Source organism: Phoca vitulina, unplaced genomic scaffold, assembly GCF_004348235.1.
Source record: "Phoca vitulina isolate PV1807 unplaced genomic scaffold, GSC_HSeal_1.0 scaffold62, whole genome shotgun sequence".
Taxonomy (NCBI): domain Eukaryota; kingdom Metazoa; phylum Chordata; class Mammalia; order Carnivora; family Phocidae; genus Phoca; species Phoca vitulina.
The window spans coordinates 2,985,095-3,003,144 of record NW_022589765.1 but is presented as its reverse complement, the minus strand read 5'-3'; the positions used below and the strand labels follow the sequence as shown (position 1 = coordinate 3,003,144).

At 35.0% G+C, this 18,050-nt stretch overlaps 1 protein-coding gene across 6 annotated transcripts in view; it reads left to right on the top strand.

Annotated features, from left to right (window-relative positions):
* Positions 1 to 18,050, top strand: part of STAG2 (stromal antigen 2) — a 130,141-nt gene that overhangs the window by 64,329 nt on the left and 47,762 nt on the right. For all 6 annotated transcript variants that reach the window (XM_032391329.1, XM_032391331.1, XM_032391332.1 and 3 more), the window contains 6 exons: positions 3,598 to 3,694; positions 7,967 to 8,043; positions 11,694 to 11,898; positions 14,083 to 14,234; positions 16,284 to 16,357; positions 17,462 to 17,585. In XM_032391329.1, coding sequence (XP_032247220.1) covers positions 3,598 to 3,694; positions 7,967 to 8,043; positions 11,694 to 11,898; positions 14,083 to 14,234; positions 16,284 to 16,357; positions 17,462 to 17,585 — 729 coding nt within the window. The remainder of the gene's footprint in view (positions 1 to 3,597; positions 3,695 to 7,966; positions 8,044 to 11,693; positions 11,899 to 14,082; positions 14,235 to 16,283; positions 16,358 to 17,461; positions 17,586 to 18,050) is intronic.

Here is an 18,050-nt window from a genome sequence, read left to right as displayed (position 1 = left end):
TTAGTCACATCTTTAGGCTCCATTTCTTTTTTTTTTAAGAAAGATTTTATTTATTTATTTGACAGAGAGAGAAGAAATCAGGGGTGCTGCAGGCAGAGGGAGAGGGAGAGGGGGAAGCAGAAGAGAGCCTGACGTGGGGCTCCATCCCAGAAGCCTGGGATCATGACCCAAGCCGAAGGCAGATGCTTAACCGACTGAGCCACCGAGGCGTCCCTAAGGCTCAATTTATAATTGTAGCTCTTTTGCTATTTTCTACCACATCTGCAGTGAAATTTCTACCACATCTGCTGAAAGTCGTGAAGCCCTTAAAGTCATCTATGAGGGTTACAATCAACTTCTTCTAAAGTCCTGTTAATGTTGATAGTTTGACTTCTTACCGTGGATCCCGGATGTTCTAAATGACATCTAGAATGATGAATCATTTACAGAAGGTTTTCAGTTGACTTTGCCCATATCCATCAGAGGAATCACCATGTATGGCAGCTATATATATATAGCTTTGCGAAAATGTATTTCTTAAATAAGAAGACTTGAAAGTTGAAAGTACTCCTATAACCATGGGCTGTAGGATGGATTTTTTGTTAGTAGGCATGAAAACATGAATGTCATTGTACATCTCCATCAGAGCTCTTGAGTGACCAGGTGCATTGTCAATATAACAGGAATATTTTGAGAGGAATCCTTTTCTTCTGAGTAGTGGGTTCGAAAGTGGGCTTCAAATATTCAGTAAACCATGTTGTAAACAGATAAGCTATTATCCAGTCTTTGTTGTTCCATTTGTAGAGCATAGGCAGAGTAGATTCAGCATAATTCTTAAGGGCCCTAGGATTTTTGTAATGGTAAATGAGCCCTGGCTTCAATTTAAAGTAATCGTTGCATTAGTCCCTGACAAGAGAGTCAGTCTGTTCTTTGAAGCTTTGAAGACAGGAATTGACTTCTCTCTAGCTATCAAAGTCATAGAAGCTATCAAAGTCATAGATGGCATCTACTTCCAATATAAGCCTATTTTGTCTACATTGGAAATTTATTGTTGTGTAGCCACCCTGGTTAATTATCTTAGCTAGTTTTCTGGATAACTTACTGCAGCTTCTGTATCAGCATTTACTACTATTTCACTTTGTGCTTTGATGTGAAGGAGACATCTTATTTCCTTAAACTTCATGAACCAATCTCTGCTAGCTTCAAGTTTTCCTTCTGCATTTTCATCATCTCTCCCAGCCTTCAAAGAATTGAAGAGAGTTGGAGCCTTGCTCTGGATTAGGCTTTGTCTTAAGACAGTGTTGTGGCCGGTTTGATTCTTTTATCCATACCTCTAAAACATTCTCCATATCAGCAGTAAGGCTGTTTCACTTCATTATCATCATATGTTCACTGAACAACTCTTTATTTTATGCAGGAATTTTTCCTTTGCATTTATAACTTGGCTGTTTGCCTCAAGAGGCTTATCTTTTGGCCTGTCTCGGCTTTCGACATGCCTTCCTCAGTAAGCTTAATCATTTCTAGCTTTTGATTTAAAGTGAGAGATATGCAGCTCTTCCTTTCACTTAAACACTTGGAGGTCATTGTAGGGTTATTAATTGGCCTAATTTTAATATTGTTGTGTCTCAGGGAATAGGGAGGTTTGAGGAGAGGGAGAGAGATGGGAGAATCAGAACACACACAACATTTATTAAGCTTGCTGTCTTTTATGCGCACGATTCATGGTGCCCCAAAACAAGTACAATAGTGACATCAAAGATCTCTGATCCCAGATTACCATTAATAAATATAATAATAATGAAAAAGTTTAAAATGTTGAGAGAATTATCAAAATGTGACAGAGACACAAAGTAAGCACCTGCCGCTGAAAAAATGGCTCAGACTTGCTTGACACAGGGTTCCACAAACCTTTGGCTTGTAATACACACACATGCACACACAGTATCTGTGAAGCGCAGTAAAACAAGATATGCCTCTATATTTTGAGCACAAATGCCTTATCAGATACATGATTTGCAAATGTTTTCTCTTATTCTGTGGGTTGCTTTTCTTATCTTTGATGAAGTCTTTTGAAACACAAAACTTTTATGATTAAGTGAAAGTCATTTTTTCTGTCTTGTTCCTTTAGTCTAATATCTAAGAATACATTGCTTAACATATGGTTATGAAGATTTAGTTACGTGTTTTATAGTTTTAGCTCTTATATTTCAGTCTTTGATCCATTTTAAGTATTGTGTATGATATGAGATGGGGTCCAAGACTTCTTTATTTGAGAGAGAGAACAAGTGGGAGGGAGGGGCAGAGGGAGAGGGCGAGAGAGAATCTTAAATAGGCTCCACACCCAGCGTGGAGCCCAGTGCAGGGCTTGATCTCAAAATCCTGTGATCGTAACCTGAGCTGAAATCAAGAGTCAGACATTTAACTGACTGAACCGTCCAGGCACTCCCAACTTTTTTTTTTTTTTTTTAAGATTTTATTTATTTGAGAGAGAGCCAGTGAGCAAGCACATGCAGGGGGAAGGGCAGAAGGAGAGGGAGAAGGAGACTCCCTGCTGAGCAGGGAGCCCGAAGCCACTTGATCCCAGGATCATGACCTCCTGAGCTGAAGGTAGATGCTTAACCGACTGAGCCACCCAGGCGCCCTCCCAACTTCATTCTTTTGCATGCAGATAGCCAGTTGTCCCAGCACCATTTGTTGAAAAGACTAGTCTTTCTTCATTGAATTTTCTTGGCATCCTTGTCAAAAATCAAGTAACCATCAATATGAGAGTTTATTTTTCATTTGCATTTTTATTCCATTTATGTACACTTTTGTCCTTAAGCCAGTACTATCTTGATTACTCTAGCTTTGTAGTAAGTTTTGAAATAATGAAGTGTGAGTCCTCCAGCTTTGTGCTTCTTTGAAAAGATTGTTTTGATTATTCTAGATCTCTTGCATTACCATAAGGATTTTAGGATCAGCTTTCCAGTTTCTGCTAGGAAGCCAGCTGGATTTTTAATAGGGATTTCACTGACTCTGTAGATCTATTTGGAGAGTATTGTCATCTAACAGTATTAAGTCTACCGATCCATGAACTGTCCTACTTATTGTTTATTTAGCCATTAATTTACTTTTGTTATTAACATGGGACTAGTAATGCTCACTATTGAAAAAAATTTCATAATGCATTTTCTCATTGACTCAGCCATTTACATCTTTTAGAAAGATTTTTGTTTTCATTCCATTGCAGTGTTAATATTTGTTATTTGTATTTAGTACACTATTTTAGTCAAAAGAAATATGGGTGTGATTTTTAATATCTTCTAGGATATCCTTAATGTCACTAAGAAATAAGTAATTACACTTTATAGAGTTGGGTCCCATAGTTAGTTTTCAGATTCCTTTTAATGCAAAATGAACAGAAGACTGATCATCGTTATGTGTTACCAGGTGATTATTTTACTGAATTTGGTTCTCTTTTATTGTTAAAATTTAACTTTAAATTTTAGTATACAAGTGTATGTATATTTAATTTGAAGTAATGTGATACCACTTAGTGTTGAAACTTAATGACTTTAATCAGACTTAATTCTTAGAACATTAGCAAAACCTAATGGTTTTTTTTCTTCTCTGCTGTAGTCGGTGGTAGATGATTGGATAGAATCATACAAGCATGACCGAGATATAGCACTTCTTGACCTCATCAACTTTTTTATTCAGTGTTCAGGCTGTAAAGGTAAGATACATTTATTTTTAGAAGCAGAATGTTCTCAAATGGTCTCTTTTTGTTCCACCTAAATATAAACACTTTTCAGGAAAAATAATGCCAAGATATGGAATTGTTTGCATTATAATCATACAGAATGTATAAGGAAAAAGGAACAAAGAACAAAGTAAGAAAGAAACTCTATTGAGACAGTTGTATTCATGTGTGAAAATTAACTAAAAACTTGGCAATTTATAATTGTTATATTACTTTTATTAGATACATTTCCCACTTTGAGCATCTGGTTTTAGGAACAAAGAAATGGATTAAGAAGGGAGGAGGAAGGTAATGAAGAGATAACAGGTTCAAGTGGCAGGGGATTGTAAAGTGTAGGGAGTTTAAAAGTGCCATGAATAACAGTAAGTAAGTAAGTAAGTAGGTAAGTAAGTAAGTAACTAAGTTAAGTAAGGTATTGGTAAAATTTCTACTTTTTTTCCCTAAAAAGAGAAGTTTTGGAGTGGAGTCTTATTGGAAATGTTTTCACCTTATTTAAAAAGATTTTGAAGTAGGAGTGGGGCAAATATAAAATACAGTAGTGTCTTCCCTGGGGCAAAAATATTTAGTGTAGACATTTGGCAGGGGGACAAAATTACGTAAGTTGGGGGGTGTCATACATCTTGATCTGGATCAGTAAATGATTCAGACAAAATCATGGACAGGTTCTGATCTGTTCTGTTTCTCCCTAATACTTGATCCATCCTTGAAATTTAAGAGGATGTCCAGGAAAATAAATGTTACAAAGTTTCCCAAGAGTATTACATTTTTTTTTATGAAAGTGGCACCGAAAACATGGACATCAGAAGTCAGGAGGAAGGAAGTTTGCTTAAAAATAGATCTAAGAAGTTAAGATGCTAAAGAATGATATAAAGAAATCTGTAAAAAGAGTCCCAAGAAGGAATTTATTTGTCTACTCCTTTAATTCTACAATAATACTTTTAAAAATACTGTTACTGGAATTTGTGAAACAAGTAACATTTTTAAAATGAGTTTTTATTTTAATTTTTTTAACTTTGAAAGGGACATTTTATTGAAAATAAATTGAAAGAGTTACATTCCTTTCACATTACTTTTTCTCCCAAGTAGCATAGGATTAAAATCCTAATTCTTAAAATTATTCTGCTCAGTGTAAAATTTAGATAATCTGACTGTATATAAAGATTTTCTTTCAGTTAGGTTTTTTAAATTTTTATTTAAATCCAGTGTAGTTAACATATAGTGTTATATTAGTTTCAGGTGTACAATATAGTGATTTAACAATTCCATATAAACAACATTTTATGAACTGATGCATTTTATTCGAGGTTAATCACAACATTCAGTGCGGCATGCATACTAGATATTCTGTATGTGAGGCTTGATAGACAGATATATTAACTTTTTGAGTCTGATCTGCGTAATGCCATTAATATGGTCAGTTTTGAGAAAAAAATTTTTTTTGAAAACTCTTTTTAGAGAGTTGCCTAGTTTACTTGACTTCTTAGCTAGAGGTAGCTGCAAATCAATATAGAAAATTTGACTGACTCTGCTCAAAGGAAATGTAATAATGACAATATGATGAATCAGATTAACACTTTAAAAAAAGAATATACTAGTATTTTTATTTTGTCTGTGTCCAGTCCATCTTTCTGGAGTAGAACAATCAGGTACCTGTTTGTTGTATTATGTAATCAAGGACCATGTCCTTTCTCTTCAGATTCTGTGAAAGTGGAAGGTTGATTGCAGAACAACAGAACAGGTGCCAGAAATAACTTGATGAGTTGAAATTCTGACTTTTATCTTCAGTCTTCCCTGTTATACTGTAGTTTGGTCAGGTTTAGTTTCCTAGTTAGGCTTCTGAATTGCAGTTTTAAAACAAGGCTATAGTTAGAGCATTTTCCCTTTATCAGATTCATTCCTTTTCTGGCACCATTCTGTTTTTTGAATCAGGAGCTTGCCAACTAAACCTTTGGATATACTTTGTCATATGCCAGGTTGTCCAGATTTTTAAAAATTGAAGGTGTTGAAAACTTAAATTATCAGGTAGATTTAAACACGGTCATAATGTTTATTTTAGAATCAAGAAAACTCCGTAAAGGAGAATTTATCATCTAATCAAAGTTAAGGTCATTAAGTACTTTCAAAAACACTTAGAATTATTTTGATTGAATTATTTTATAAACGAGTTAGAAACATCTTTATATGTACTGTACTTTAGCTTTTTTCTTTTGGACTCAGGATTGTCATTGTGAGCATCAGTTATTTTACTGTAGTTTTGCCTTCAGCAGCTATTGAGGTGTGGAGGGATATTTGACTCTATGCTGAATGGCTCCAGACTGCTTTGTGGTTGCTGAATCTATGGCCAGTGTTTCCTTCTTTCTTTCCTGGTCATCTGTCACTTTCCATTTTACCAGTTTTTAGCAGTCTCTTTTCTTTTCTTTCTTTCTTTTTTTTTTAATATTTTATTTATTTATTTGACAGAGAGAGACACAGAGAGAGAGGGAACACAAGCAGGGGGAGTGGGAGAGGGAGAAGCAGGCTTCCCGCTGAGCAGGAAGCCCGATGTGGGGCTCGATCCCAGAACCCTGGGATCATGACCTGAGCCGAAGGCAGACACTTAACGACTGAGCCACCCAGGCACCCTAGCAGTCTCTTTTCATGTCTCCTACAATTTCAAGGCAGTGGGCTCACGCGTGGTGTCTTAATGGCACCTTCACACCTGCCCCAGGAGTTATATGCATGGAGTTTGTGACAGCTATTTTTTTCTGCTTATTTTTGGGTGTCTGGCTGTTATATGGTCTGAGATGAGAGAGGAGCTTTAGAAATGGACAGTTGTCAAAATGTATGCAGTATGTTTGCTTTGAGATGTATTGATACATATTTACTTTGTAGAAATTATTTCAGGGATTGAATAACTTGTACTTCTATAGCTTTGCCAAGTTTATAGCACCTGGGTATAAAGTATAGGAAGGTTCTGAAGATATATCCGTGACTTGATTAAAATTAAAAAACTCTTCAAAAGGTTTTTGAGAATGTTGCTTCTTTAGCAAGGGAAATGGTTTCTTCCAGATTTGTTAATATCTTAAAACAATCATGTAGTTCTTTTATGTTGTGGTAAGTAAGGGCTCTTCACAGCACCACTAGAAGTTGATCTGACTTGGGGGTGGCATCATGATGTAGATGAATAATCTCAGACAAGGTCTTTGACTTCTCTTTGCTTTTAGCCTTTACTTCCTCATCAGTAAAGCCAGGATTATAGCGCCTGCCTCATATTTATGGTATTCATAGTAATATGACTGGCAAGGAATAAGTAATCCAGCAATAGAAATACAGCTTTGAGAATCCAGTTTTTATATTTGTTCCTTTTTAAATAATCTGATACCCTATCAGTGGAAATTCATGTATCTCTTTTTCCTGCATTGTCTCCTTATAATTTTTTCTAGAAGTCCCTTTTCTGATGTTTGATCACTACCTGGCTAACTTTTACTTCTTGTAATGTGCATCCTTTCTCCTCCCCTTTCCCATCTTCCTTTGAAATTCTAAATGTCCTTATTAGATTCTTTTCTGTGAAACACCTGACTTGCACTAATCTTATTTATTTATTTATTTTGGTCTGACCTATGGCCTTTATTGGCCTTGTCACTCATTAGGGCTTTTCTTATATACTGCCTTTAATAGTTTTTATTTTCCCTCCCTCCCTCCTCTCTCCCTCCCTTCCTTCTTCCTGTTCTTGTTATTCTTTATTTAAACTTCCAACTAGATTACAGATGGGCAGAAATTACTGTTTATGTTTATTTGAAGCCCTTTTAGAGGATGATTGGATGTAGTTGCTATGTATATATATAGTAATGCTTAATAAACCTGATAGGTAAACTCTACCTATCACTCTTTTTCTTATTATCTTCAGGTTTATCCTTAAAGTTTTAATTGTGTTACCCTGAGTGCTGCCTAACCCTTGATGACGTGTATTATATTAAAAGGGGCTAAGCCAGTATACATATTGTAGGCAAGAGTAGATTAAGTCAGGTAGAAATGTGATGGGTATTAAGGAGGGCATGTACTGCATGGAGCACTGGGTGTTATACGAAAACAATGAATCGTGGAACGCTACATCAAAAACTAACGATGTATTGTATGATGACTAACATAATAAAATAAAATTTAAAAAAATGTGATAGAGTAACAGTGTAAGAGATTGACTTAGAAGTTCTCTTTATTTTATTCATTCTACAATGTATATTAACTTCTTACACTTGAAAATTTCAGGAGTTGTCACAGCAGAAATGTTTAGACATATGCAGAACTCTGAAATAATTCGAAAAATGACTGAAGAGTTTGATGAGGTAACTTATTACCCTAAATGTTTTGATAATTTTATGCATGTTGATCTTGATTTAACCTTAAAAGTATTCTTAAATTCTGAGCATTAGTGTAAATGCATAACAGCTTTGGCATCACATTTAATCAAATGATAAGTGACCTTGGGCAAGTTGTTGTCTTAGCATTGGTTTTATCATCTGTGAATAATACTCTCTGCTAATAATACTTTTCTCATAAGCCTGTTGTGGATTTAATTCAGTAATGTTTGAAAAATTTCTTAGCATTTTACAGTGCCTGGTATATAATAAGAACTTAATAAATGGTAGCTATTATTATTGTCAAAAAATTAAAACTTCAAGAAAATAAAATTTAGTGCCTAAGAACATGTCTTGGAATATTGTTAAAGATAGATTTGGTCAATATTTGGGGAACCAGGTAGCTTAGGCAAAGGACTGTAAAGTTGACCATTGAACGGCATGAGGGTTGGGGATGCTGACCCCCTCTCTCCCCACATGGCCAAAAATATGCATTTAACTTTGGCTCCCCTCAACCTTAACTGCTATAATAGCCTACTTACTCTTCACTAGAAGCTTTGCTGATAAACAGTTGATTAACAAACATTTTGTATGTTCTATGTATTATATACTGTATTCTTAGAATAAAGTAAGCTAGAAGAAAATGTTAAGAAAATCATAAGGTCTCAGAAAATAAATTTACAGTATTGTAGGTATATTTATTGAAGAAAATCTGTTTATAAGTGCACCTGTACAGTTCAAACCCATGTTGTTTAAGGGTCCACTCTCTGGACCCTTAACAAATAACATATTATTATTTAAAATATCCTTTATGGGGGCATCTGGCTGGCTCAGTCAGTGGAGCATGCGACTCTTGATCTTGGGGTTGTGAGTTTGAGCCCCACATTGGGTGGTTGGGTGTAGAGATTACTTGAAAATAAAGTCTTTTAAAAATATATCCTTTATATTTTGAGTATGAGTAATAAGAACAATACAAATAAAATAGTAGCTTAGACTTGAGTGAATCCTTTATCACAGTGATGTCTTTGAAGTATTGTTACCAATAAAGACATTTAGATTTATTATAATGTAAGCTCCTTCAGGGCAGGGATTTTTGTTTTGTTCACAGCTGCATTCTAGCACCAGCAGTTTTACTCTTCAAAACTTGTCATTGTAAATTTTCAAGTAGAAAGTCTTTCTTGTCCCATTTGAGTTTTACTTGATCATTTTTTTCTTGCTTACTCTGATGAAGGAGCTTTCAACTATCATTCTAAAAGACAAGAGTTGTTTAAAAGGCTTTGATGATCACTAAGTGCTATTAATCATTCTCCAAGTAGTTGAGAGGTAATTATGAGTAATGGTATTATAGTAGCACCCCCCTTATCCTCGGGGGATACATTCCAAGATCTCCGGTGGATGACTGAAACCACAAATAGTAGTAAACCCTATATATTCTGTTTTTTTCCTATGTATACATAACCTGTGATAAAGTTTAATTTATAAATTAGACATCGTAAGAGATTAACAATAATAATAAGCAGAACAATTATAACAGTATACTGTAATAAAAATTATGTGAATGTAGTTTCTCTGTCAAAGTATCTTCTGTACTCACCCTTGTGATGATGAGAGATGATAAAATACCTACATGATGAGATGAAATGAGGGGAATGACATAGGCCTTGTGACATAGTTTTAGGCTACTATTGACCTTCTTCTGATAATACCTTAGAAGAAGGATCATCTGCTCTCAGATGGAGGTTGACCCATGGGGTCACTAAGATGTGGAAAGTGAAACTGTGGATAGAGGGCGGCAGGGGGCGGGGAACATGACTACTTTATTTTAACATACTAATATTAAATGTTTTAGTGAGAACCTTTTTACTAAAAGGAAACAGCTATTTAAGAATCCTGAAATCTGATTTGGAAGTGTCCGCAAACCAAGTTGCTGACAGTTAAGATGATGCATTTCAGTGTAGTCACTAAATGATTCAGTCAGAGAATATGGAAGAGAACCTTTTTGTAGAATATTAGGATCTTATTCTCAGATGAGAAATAAGAGTTCAGCTTCTATATAGCATGACTTAAAATTTAAAAAAAATATTGCTCTAATGACAATAGGGGTGCCTGGCTGGCTCAGTTGGTAGAGCATGCAACTCTTTATCTCGGGGTCATGAGTTCAAGCCCACAGTGGGCATAGAGTTTATTTTATTTATTTATTTTTTTAAAGATTTTATTTGAGAGAGAGAGAGCCCGAGCATGACAGGGGGGGAGGGGCACAGAGAGAGGGGAAGCAGACTCCCCGCTGAGCCGGTAGCCCGACACAGGGATCAGTCCCAGGACCCCGAGGTCATGACCTGAGCCAAAGGCAGGTACTGAGCCACCAAGGCGCCCCTAGTTACTTTAAAAAACGGGGGGGGGGCGCTGGGGGCACCTAGGTGGCTCAGTTGGTTAAGCATCTGGCTTCGGCTTAGGTCATAATTCCAGGGTCCTAGGATCGAGCCCTGTGTTGGGCTCCTTGCTCTGTGGGGAGCCTACTTCTTCCTCTCCCTCTGCCACTCTGCCTGCTTGTGCTCGCTCTCTCTGTCAAATAAAATCTTAAATATATATATATATAAAACATACATACATACATATATTACATGTGTAATATGTATTACATATATATGTGTGTAATACATATTATATTACATATATATGTATACATATGTATATATATATAGTGGTTTAAAAAATTGCCCAACTGTACTAATAAAATGATCTTAGTCTCTAGAATACTCTTCAAAGCAACTCTTGCTTTTCGAGGTTCTATGTAGTATTGCCCTGTGTTTTTATTTTTAAGGATTTATTTTTTGAGGTGGGATTTAATTTATTTAGAGAGAGCATGATTGGGGGGAGGGGCGGAGGGAGAGACTGTCAAGCTGACTCCCTTCTGAGTGCATAGCCTGACATGGGGCTCCATCCCACCTATGAGACAAAACCAAAGGTCAACTGACTAAGCCACCCAGGCGCCCCATTTAAGGATTTGTTTTTAATGATTTATAGAGATTCTCAGTGTAACTTCATTGGAGAATGCCCCATCTCTATATAGAAGAATACTTAAGTACTAGTGTTTCCAGGCTATACTAGCTACATTTCCATTTCTTTTTAAAATTATGTCATTGTATGTCATTGTTTGTATCTGTTGACTATTTGATGTCCTTGAAGCTAATGAAAATATACATTGTAATCTTCTGATTATTTATAAATCATACATCAGACTGGTTGAAAATATGATTTCATCGTTTTGAATCCATTTAAAAATACAACTTTGGTTTGATTTTGGTATGCTTTTGGTATGCTTTTGTTTTAAGGAGATTCAATAAGTATATCTTTGTTTATCAGTATAATGTTTTGCTTTGATGAGAGAAGCTTTTTATTTTTAACTTTGAGTAATTGGTATATATTTTTATTGGTTAAATTGAATTCATAATATCCATTTTGGTCTTAAAGAGCAGATGTGTTCAAAAGTAACTCCTACCTACTTTTAGGATTTATTGGAGAAGAAAGGTGGGGTAAAGGAGTCTTTTCAGCTTCTGCCTAGGGTATTTTATAAACAAGCGAAATTTTGTTAAATCATGTGTTTTAAGTGAAATTGCTTTTTAAAATTTTTGTTTTAGGATAGTGGAGACTATCCACTTACCATGGCTGGTCCTCAGTGGAAGAAGTTCAAATCCAGTTTTTGTGAATTCATTGGCGTATTAGTACGGCAGTGTCAATATAGTATCATATATGATGAGTACATGATGGATACGGTCATTTCACTTCTTACAGGATTGTCTGACTCACAAGTCAGAGCATTTCGACATACGAGCACCCTGGCAGGTCAGTATTTAGAAATTTTTTTTGTATATTTCCTTAGGTTAGAGATGAAAATGGTTTTCCTTAAAAGAAATGCTCATGACTCAGATTAATTAATTTTACTTATAGGGTAACCACTAACAGAACACTCTCCTCCCTCCCCCGTGAATTACTGGGAATGCAATGATATTTTCAGTTTTGATTCTTTGAAGGTATACTATAGTTAGTATATGGTGATTTTCTTGTGTTAAACCTATTTGATTACTATGCCACAGAAAGGGAAAAGAGGTGGATAGGAATGTGTTGAATTCTTGAAAGATGTTTTATCAGGGAAGATATTGACAGCAAATTTGGGGAGACCGTTAAGTCATTTTGGATATGTAGTCCTAATGACCTTTATTTTGTCTGTGATGTGAGCTGTTCCTCCTGGTTTGATGGTCCCTGTAGGATGATGATTACTCTTTACACCACAAAAGTTTATTTTTCTTAGGTTTCTGAGTAACTTTAGACTGAGCTAAATTCTTTGCTTTTTGAAATGAGTTATATTTTTAAGCCTCACACAATTCTAGAACAGTGATTTTTGGTGTTGGTGTTTATAAAATCTTTTGGTTTCTCCTTTGTGGTAAAGGTAAAATTGTTGATACACTATTACTGAATATGTACTTTTTGGTTTGAGTTTGAAAAAATCAACTAGGCATTCATTGTTATTATAGTATTATAAGCCTTAATGGTAGAATATATTGATTGACACAAAAATTTTTCATTCTCTAAGGGTGGGGATATTTTTTTCCTTTATTTTCCTAAAGAATTAAAGCTGTACTTTTGCTAAATCCTCCATTTTCAAAAAACAAAATGCAGGTAATCTGGGGGAAGGAGGTGGAGGAAAAAAAAATGCAGGCAATCTTTCTATAGGATTTTTGTTTTTAGGTTGGAAGTCACAAAATATGAATGTGATCTTGCTCTATGAACTTAGGTAGCATTTAATGTTAAGAACTTGGTGGCTAAAGTAAATTAAAATAAGTATGATGGCATAAGGTGAATAATTTAGATCAGAATAACAAATTGGTTTGCTGAGGGAATGAAATAGCTCTGAAGAGAAAGTTGAGAATCCTTTTTAAAGAGACCCAATAGCCACAAATTGAGATTTAGTTTTGTGGTGTTCTCTTACGCAGTGAACCAGATCTGAGAAATAGTCTAAAGTAAACTAAAAAGGCATAAAATGGTGAGATATTTCAATTAATAAGTTTTTTTTAAGATTTTATTTATTTATTTGACAGAGAGAAAGACAGCAAGAGAGGGAACACAAGCAGGGGGAGTGGGAGAGGGAGAGGGAGAAGCAGGCTTCCTGCGGAGCAGAGAGCCTGATGCGCCGGGCTCAATCCCAGGACCCTGGAATCATGACCGGAGCTGAAGGCAGACGCTTAACGGCTGAGCCACCCAGGCGCCCCCAATTAATAAGTTTTAAATCACAGACAGTCTTGTCTCAGGAGCAAGGGTTCAGTAACAGAAGGTGGGGGGATCTGGAGGAAGTGTAATAAAACGCACTTTATTGAGTGGTATTTTTCTTTGTACTTTGACTTTTCATCTAGATCTGTTCTTCGTAATTTCACCATTGTCTTTATGATGATATGTAATAGAGTAAAATTAAAGGAAATCAAATACTGATGAAACTAATATTTTACATATTGTAGTTTGATATGAAGCATTCAAGCTCCCTCTCCCTTTAGTAACCAAGATAGCTAAGTGACTGCCATAGGAACCAAAATTTACTGAGAAGGTGAATTATGACCTCTGAAAAAGATCATTGTAGGGGACACATTTTAGAATAGTGGGATTTGAGTGTAGTCTGAAGTCAGATCACCTAGTTTTGAATACTGGTTTAACTACTTATGTGAACTGTGTAATCTCAGGGAAATTTCTTAATCTCCGTGGACTTCAGTTTCCTCATGAATGAAATGGGGATAATACTTCACTTTAAGGGCTTTTGGGGGAGGATTAGGAGATAATCCATGAAAAATACTTAACATAGGTAACTGACATACAGTTAAGTATTCAGTACACATTAGCTGTCATTGTCATTTGTAGCAGCTGTATTTTTCTATTAGAAGCAGAACAGCCCATCTTGTCTTTAATTTCTCTTAATTTGATAGTAAATTGTAAATTTTTGCATCTGTGAGACTAATTTCAAAATTCTCCATTTAAAAATAGCTATGAAGTTGATGACAGCTTTGGTGAATGTGGCACTAAATCTTAGCATTAATATGGATAATACACAAAGACAGTATGAGGCAGAACGGAATAAAATGATTGGAAAACGAGCCAATGAGAGGCTAGAACTTCTGCTACAGAAGCGGAAAGAGGTAAACTTTTGTATTGAATATTTGAGCTGTTGTCCATGACCAACTTTGATCATTAATTACGATATAATGTTGCTAGTTCATCAGATAAATTTTTTGGAAAGATTTAAATTTAAATAATATTTCAAGTTGTTTAAATGTCTAGTTTTGTTGACTGTCCATGCCAACAATACCTTTTGCTTATATTTTCTTTCTGTGTAGGCTAGGGTGAAGAGTTTAAGGCTTTCAGTAAGGTCCTAGGCCAGTCAGACAAGTTGTTTTAAGCCTTAGTATTATTCATGTCTGCTGTGAAAATGTCTGTCCTAACTTCCCTGAACTAGTTGTCAGGATGAATTCAAGTTTCAGTTATATGACATCACTTTGAAAAATAACTTACAGGCTATTTATGGTTTCTCAGTTGCTACCTTTTTTTTTTTTTGTGGTATAGGTGGCAGTTGATTAACATGACTGATCACCAAATTTAACTTTGAATGAGGAAGATATTTTTCATTCTTATGCTAAATATTTTTAAGAAGGGGAGGGGCAGAGGGAGAGAGAATCTTTTTTTTTTTTAATGTTTTTTTTTTTGGAGGGGGTATTTTAAGCAAACGCCACACCCATCATGGAGTCCAATGCGGAGCTCCATCTCACAATCCTGAGATCACAACCTGAGCCGGAATCAAGAGTCGGAAGCTTAACCGACTCGGGCACGCCCTAAATAAAATCTTTCAATGTTGTGTTTGTGATTTTAATTTCTTCTTCATTAGTGATACAGTATTTTGCTATCTGATATTGGCGATGTTTATGTTTATTTCTAATAGGCAAAATCTGATGTTCCAAAAACGTTAGTAATACATTTGAGGTAATATTTGCCATGGTAATCCAGAAATTACTACTTGATTTTGACATATTTGGGGTTGGTAGTAGCTGTAATTTTTAGTTGGTTATTTCTGAGATAGTGAATAACTTTTTAAAATGCCCTGACTCAACAAAAGCCTAAAAATCTTGTCAATATTTCCCCCCTACCTAAATTCCTCATCTTTTTCCTATAGTTTGAAATGAAGAATCGGCCTTTATTCCTCTTAATTTGTAGTTATTAAATTTCATCAGATGATTTATTAGGTAAACATAATGCACGTCTTAGGCCTTGAAATTATGGCCCAATTCTTAGACATAAATTTAAGACTGTGAGCACTGAATGAGTGGATATAGGTAAAAGGATTTTGAGATTAAAATTCCTGTGCAAATACAAGATATTGATACTTCTGGGTTAGGGTTAAGTTTTTGACCACCTTGTACCTTTGACTATCTGTGCTAATGAATATAAGAAGTGTACGCCCTTGTTAGCATTATTTGGAAATGCAAGAATATATCCATGAAAAGAAAAAAATACATTTTACAAAAGTGCAGAACATAATAAAAGAGCTAATTGATACTTAGACTGGGAGAAAGATATTTCTCCTAACTCTCAAACTCAAACAATTTTGTCTTAATTCTCAAACTCTGAATTGAAAATAATGGGAGTAGGTAAGTAAACCAAGATTTTGAAATGTTTACTTGATTATTTAAGGTGAGCCTTGTTTCCTTCAAAAGAATTTAGCAGGGTAACTTTCTACCAAATTATTTTACTCAAACCTCTTTTGTTCTTTGAGCAGACACTAGTTAACATTACTTTTCTTTTTCAGATGATAATGACCAAGATAATGAAATATTATTACGCTTTTTTGATATGAACATATATGTTATATAATAGATGATATGTGTTGTAATAAATTACTTAACAGATTTTTTATGTGCCTTTTTGCAATGGAAATTTGTGAGCCTTAGAAAAGGGTAATCTGCCAGCTAAATATTAAAAGCCAAGTCAAATATTCCAGGTATCAAGGGACTTTAGCTACCTGACCTACAACAGCTGTTAATTTTTCTGTGTGGTTACTGTTGTCTAGTAGAATTAAAAATTAGATGTAATCACCAAAACACTGGAGAAACCTGTATTTGTACTTGTAATGACTTTTAGATGTTATTTTGGTTGTATTCCATTACAATTGAAAAGAAATAATGTATTCTTTTCAGCTTCAGGAAAATCAAGACGAAATAGAAAATATGATGAATGCAATATTTAAGGGAGTGTTTGTACATAGATACCGGTAAGTCAGGACATTTTTTCTGTGTAATTCTTACTCTAGTCAGGTTTGGATATTTAGTGGTTTAGGCAGTATAAAGTAGTAGAAAGAGCATTGGAATAAGATCAGTGTTAGAAGGTAAGGTCTTCCACTGATTGAGATATTCTAGTTATTTAACTGCTCTGAAATTGATATTTCCTCACTGAAAAATGGGGTAATGTGCTTGACTAGTACCTGCCCAGCAGATGGAATCTACTTCTATGATTAGGAGTCAGGATACAAAATACTTAATTGCTTTTGGATGTACTATGTTAGTAGAAACTATACATGATGGTTCAGGACTCTTATCATTTGCATGTCGGGAAAATTTGGATAGATTTAAGTATTTTCTCTTACTATTTTGAATGAGCAGAGGAAAGAAGTAGGTAATCTTATATTTCTGCTGTAACCTATTCTTTAAATGTTAGTGGTATTTTTATTCAACTTCTCCCTCACTTCCTCAACTTGGCAGTTATTGAATCACTTTCTTTGTAATGTCTCTTGGTCCATTCTTACCTTTTTGTTTCTGTTGTCACCATTATCTTAGTCTATTCCTCTATCATTCTCATACCTAGAGATTATTGAAGTTTTCCTAAAACATTCTTTTGTTGTGTTATTCCTCTGCTCAAAAGCTTTCAGTGACTCACCTAGTACCTACAGGATGAATTCAAAATAATTTAGTGTGACATTCAAATCCAAATGAAGCTTGGCCTCAGTGTTACATGTAACTAATTCTCTCCTGGAAAATTGTGCTCTAACCAAACTAGTGTGCCTGCTGTCTTCTGAACACACCATGCCCAGCAGGTGTGAGCAGAGGCTGGGATATTTCATGGTATAAAAGGTGGGGGTCTAATTTTGTTTGTATTTTTATTTAATTTTAAATATTTATGTGTTGAGAATTATGCTTTGCCAGGTAGTCTGTAAACATTTAGGGGATCATGCTTCAGTTCTACTTTTAAATCCCCAGTAATCTTTTAAGATAGTGGTATGTTCATACTAGGTGTGAAGTATTTGGCAGCTCTTGGATAAATCACAAATCCTGATGTTATAGTGGCACTAATATACATAATTTTTCCTTCCTCCACTCAGTGATGCAATAGCTGAAATTCGAGCTATTTGCATTGAAGAAATTGGCATTTGGATGAAAATGTATAGTGATGCCTTTCTAAATGACAGTTATTTAAAATATGTTGGCTGGACTATGCATGATAAGGTAAGATACGCCCTTACAGAATGTTTATCTGTCTACACATAGGCATAGCTATCTAGAGCTCTCATTCATAATGAGTTATCTGTGTATAGGTATACCTGGGACCACATTCCTATAGACCTTTCTCCTTTATTGTTTTCTGTCTGCTCCATGAAAACATGGTTTCTATCGCATAAAGTCCCCTAGATTTTTTTAATCTTGGTAACTGATTTAGACTTCAATCTTGAATTACTTTTTGTAGTGAAACAAACATTAGAATCATGTAGGTGGTAGTGGTTAGGCATTTCTTAGAGCTGTAAGAAGAGTCTTTATTCTTACTATGTGAGTGCTATATACTTTTTGAAATTTTTCTAACTTTTCTTCTCTCTTCATAAACATGTATCTTAGCCAGATCATAAATTACAACTTGGTCTCTGGCATACTTTTATTTTATTTTATTTTATTTTATTATTCTGCCTTTCTCTTAGG